The sequence below is a fragment of the Salvelinus alpinus genome, chromosome 32, assembly GCF_045679555.1.
Source record: "Salvelinus alpinus chromosome 32, SLU_Salpinus.1, whole genome shotgun sequence".
Classification (NCBI taxonomy): Eukaryota; Metazoa; Chordata; class Actinopteri; order Salmoniformes; family Salmonidae; genus Salvelinus; species Salvelinus alpinus.
This window is the reverse complement of record NC_092117.1, coordinates 12029540-12032710: the sequence shown is the minus strand read 5'-3', so window position 1 is coordinate 12032710 and position 3171 is coordinate 12029540. Positions and strand designations below refer to the sequence as shown.

General features: G+C 40.8%; 1 protein-coding gene across 2 annotated transcripts; it reads left to right on the top strand.

Moving 5' to 3' along the window:
- The first annotated feature begins 342 nt into the window (after positions 1–342).
- On the top strand, positions 343–2961 carry LOC139562145 (visual system homeobox 1-like). 2 transcript variants are annotated; one of them, XM_071379539.1, is made up of 5 exons: positions 343–790; positions 1147–1225; positions 1331–1454; positions 1581–1773; positions 2062–2961. In XM_071379539.1, the coding sequence occupies exons 1-5, from the start codon at positions 394–396 to the stop codon at positions 2322–2324; spliced, it is 1056 nt and encodes a 351-aa protein (XP_071235640.1). In that variant the 5' UTR covers positions 343–393; the 3' UTR covers positions 2325–2961. The 2 variants fall into 2 exon arrangements, with proteins under 2 accessions (XP_071235640.1, XP_071235641.1); XM_071379540.1 differs by having other exon boundaries at positions 344–790; positions 1581–1761.
- The last annotated feature ends 210 nt before the right edge of the window (positions 2962–3171 follow it).

The window sequence follows — 3171 nt, the reverse complement described above, 5'->3', positions numbered from 1 at the left end:
TCAATTTCAGTTTTGGTTGATAATTGCAAAATGTCACATGGCCTGTATTCCTTCAAAATAGTATTTTGAAAGTTGTAAAGCATTCATTATTGTTTGGCCTGCAGACCTGGCTACATAAGTGACATTTGCCATCAGAGAAAAACACTTAGGACCAATTCGGATAGAGGGGACAGAGGAGAAAATCCTTATCGGATTTGATGGGAAATTGGTGGCAATTAATCCTTTGGGATTGAAAAAGGGAAACGCCTCCTTTCGGTTTGACGGGTGCCTTTTGCTCTGATTGGTCACTGGAGGTTATCCGTGGATATGACACAGGGATAAATTGTCCTGCCGTTTGTCATCTCCCGCCTCATAATCCCGAGCTACAGGAGAAAGAGAAAGTAGCGCTTTACAATGACAACCATGACAGGAAGAGATGATGGCTCGGATGAAAAGCCCAAAGTCAAGATGCTGGCTCCATCATTTGGGATCGATAAGTCACGACTTCATGGATCTGGGTTTAGGTCTAAAGGTTTTGCCATCACGGACCTATTGGGTCTTGAAACGGATCTCCAGCCTCGCCCATCCGGACCCCATGGAGTAGGAGGTAACGGGGATATTCAGAGCACTGGGATGGGATTCCCTTTCGCTGGAGGATCCTTGCCGCTTGGTCTAGGGTTTCTGTGCAGTTTGGCGGCTCAGCAACCTGCGGGAGCCCCCTGCTTCCTACCGAGTCACATACCCCTCCTTCAGTCCAGGACCGAGAGTCATTTCATGCAGAACTTGGAGCAACAAAGAGAGCCCTACTCTGGTACAGCTCACTTCAAATCGTTGACTTTATAAAGTTAGTGCTTTAGGGAAGCGGTCCACTTTGTATTTATTCTCAGGGGGTGCTGAAACAGCCACTTCTTCATGTAGCTCAATTTATTTCAAATATGATTGCGTTCAAGGTTGATTTAGCGCGAGACTAATAGGGAAGCTGTTTTTTTTAATAACATTTCAACATGTAATTTTTGAAACATATAATTATATTCAATTAGTCTTATATAGCATGTATAAGCTCTCAATGTATACTTTTTTTTCAGCACAATTTTCATTTAACATTTATTCGTTTGCTTTTGGATAGATTCTTTTGTCTCTAATATATGTTTTCCTTTTTCTTTTCAGATGATGATTGTCTCTCTGGTGATCGAAACGATTCGAAAAACTCAGGGAACTCACAGAAGAGAAAGAAAAGGAGGCACAGGTTGGTACATATGATGACAGTTGTATTGCATTAAACTAGTACAACGAATGCCTTTGGGAAGCCTGCTTTATCAATGCTTCCAACTTTTAAAAAAATCATTTACAGAACCGTGTTCACATCGCATCAACTGGAGGAGCTCGAAAAGGCATTCCATGAAGCACATTACCCAGACGTATATGCCAGGGAAATGTTAGCAATGAAGACAGAATTGCCTGAGGACAGAATACAGGTAGGCCTATATAAACATGCAGGCTACTACAAAGCTAAAACGGACATGTAGGCCTACAATGGCCATATTGATGGTTTAATCCGGAAAGTTTTCCAACGATCTAACATTTTGTGCCTATTTTTTCAGGTATGGTTCCAGAATCGTCGGGCCAAGTGGAGAAAACGTGAGAAGTGCTGGGGACGCAGCAGTGTGATGGCAGAGTATGGGCTCTACGGTGCCATGGTCCGCCACTCCATCCCTCTGCCAGAATCAATCATCAACTCCGCCAAGAGCGGGATGATGGGCTCCTGTGCTCCCTGGCTTCTAGGTGAGCCAGCAGGTTGTTTGCTTTATTAATAATATAAGACTCAAATATGTATTTAATCCATTGAATACATAGCTGAGATGTGTTTTGTATCTGTACAATGTTTGATATAGGCCTAGATGTAGCCTTACATATTTCATGAAGTAAACATAAACATAACATATACTTAATAACGAGGAAGTAGGCCTAAATGTTACATTTTCGTTTACCAATAGGGCTAACCTCTACTTATTTGGATTTATTTTGCTATAGGCTACGTGTACGCTGAGACTAATTGTTTATAATTTTTATCACTTTACGCAGGAATGCACAAGAAGTCCATGGAGATAGTAAAGAAATCCCCGGGTACGCCAGAGTCTACCCACTCGGATACATACTCGGAGGAAACTAAAGGGAAAGACAGCGACATGTCCTGGCCCATCCGCGCTAGTGCTGTAGACGACAGTGAGGACATGGCAATAGACCTATCCAGCACCTCCAAGCAGGACAGCAACAAGAGCACTTTGAAATCATTGTCGCCGCAGAGGGATCTCATTCCCAACAGTGATTCAGACGATGAGAGCTAAATAGACGTCAATCCCCGTTGCAGACAGTGAGCTCGGACATTTGCGTGGAAATGATGCTCACCTCGAAGACAATTCCCACTGGGCACAGACGTCAAGGCAACGTCTATTCCACCTTGGTTCAACGTAATTTCACTGAATGACGTGGAAACAACGTTGATTCAACCAGTGTGTGCCTAGTGGGTTATTTTCCAAAGATGTGCAACGGTCCCATCAATTTAGGAGTGTACAGTGTACTTGTCTTATTTCTTAATACTTGTATTTGAACATATGTTTTATAACCTTGTCTGGTTTTAAATAAGATACTATTTAATGTTTTATTCCTTTCTATACTTTTGTTAACATTGTTGTGGTATTGAAATAATATTTCAAGAAAGAAGAGAGAGGACCACCAGAAATACACATACACATTATTTCATATTTTTGAATGTTGTTGGTTAGGGTGTAAGCCCCACCGCCTGCATTTTGTATAAAACATCAACTAAAATACACAGATCATCGTTATCAATGGGCGAAATTAAGCACTTTATTTGTGTTGATACTGAATGTCATTCAGAGGTCAGTTTCACTGTAATGATAGCGATAATAAGAACAGCAATATCATGAAAACAGTCAAATAAATCAAATATTTTTTTTGAAATTCTGTCTTTCTTTGATTTGTTCGTATACCTTCATTCACTTGATGTACCATTTAAATGTGTTAAAAAAAGACAGATGCCCTATGCAATAAGGTACTAACTATAGCGTACACTGATATAACCAACTTCTATTAAATAAATTACATTCCAGAAGGTAGACTTTGCGTATGCACTTAAAATGTTTTCTAGCACACACCTTTGACACCTGCTAC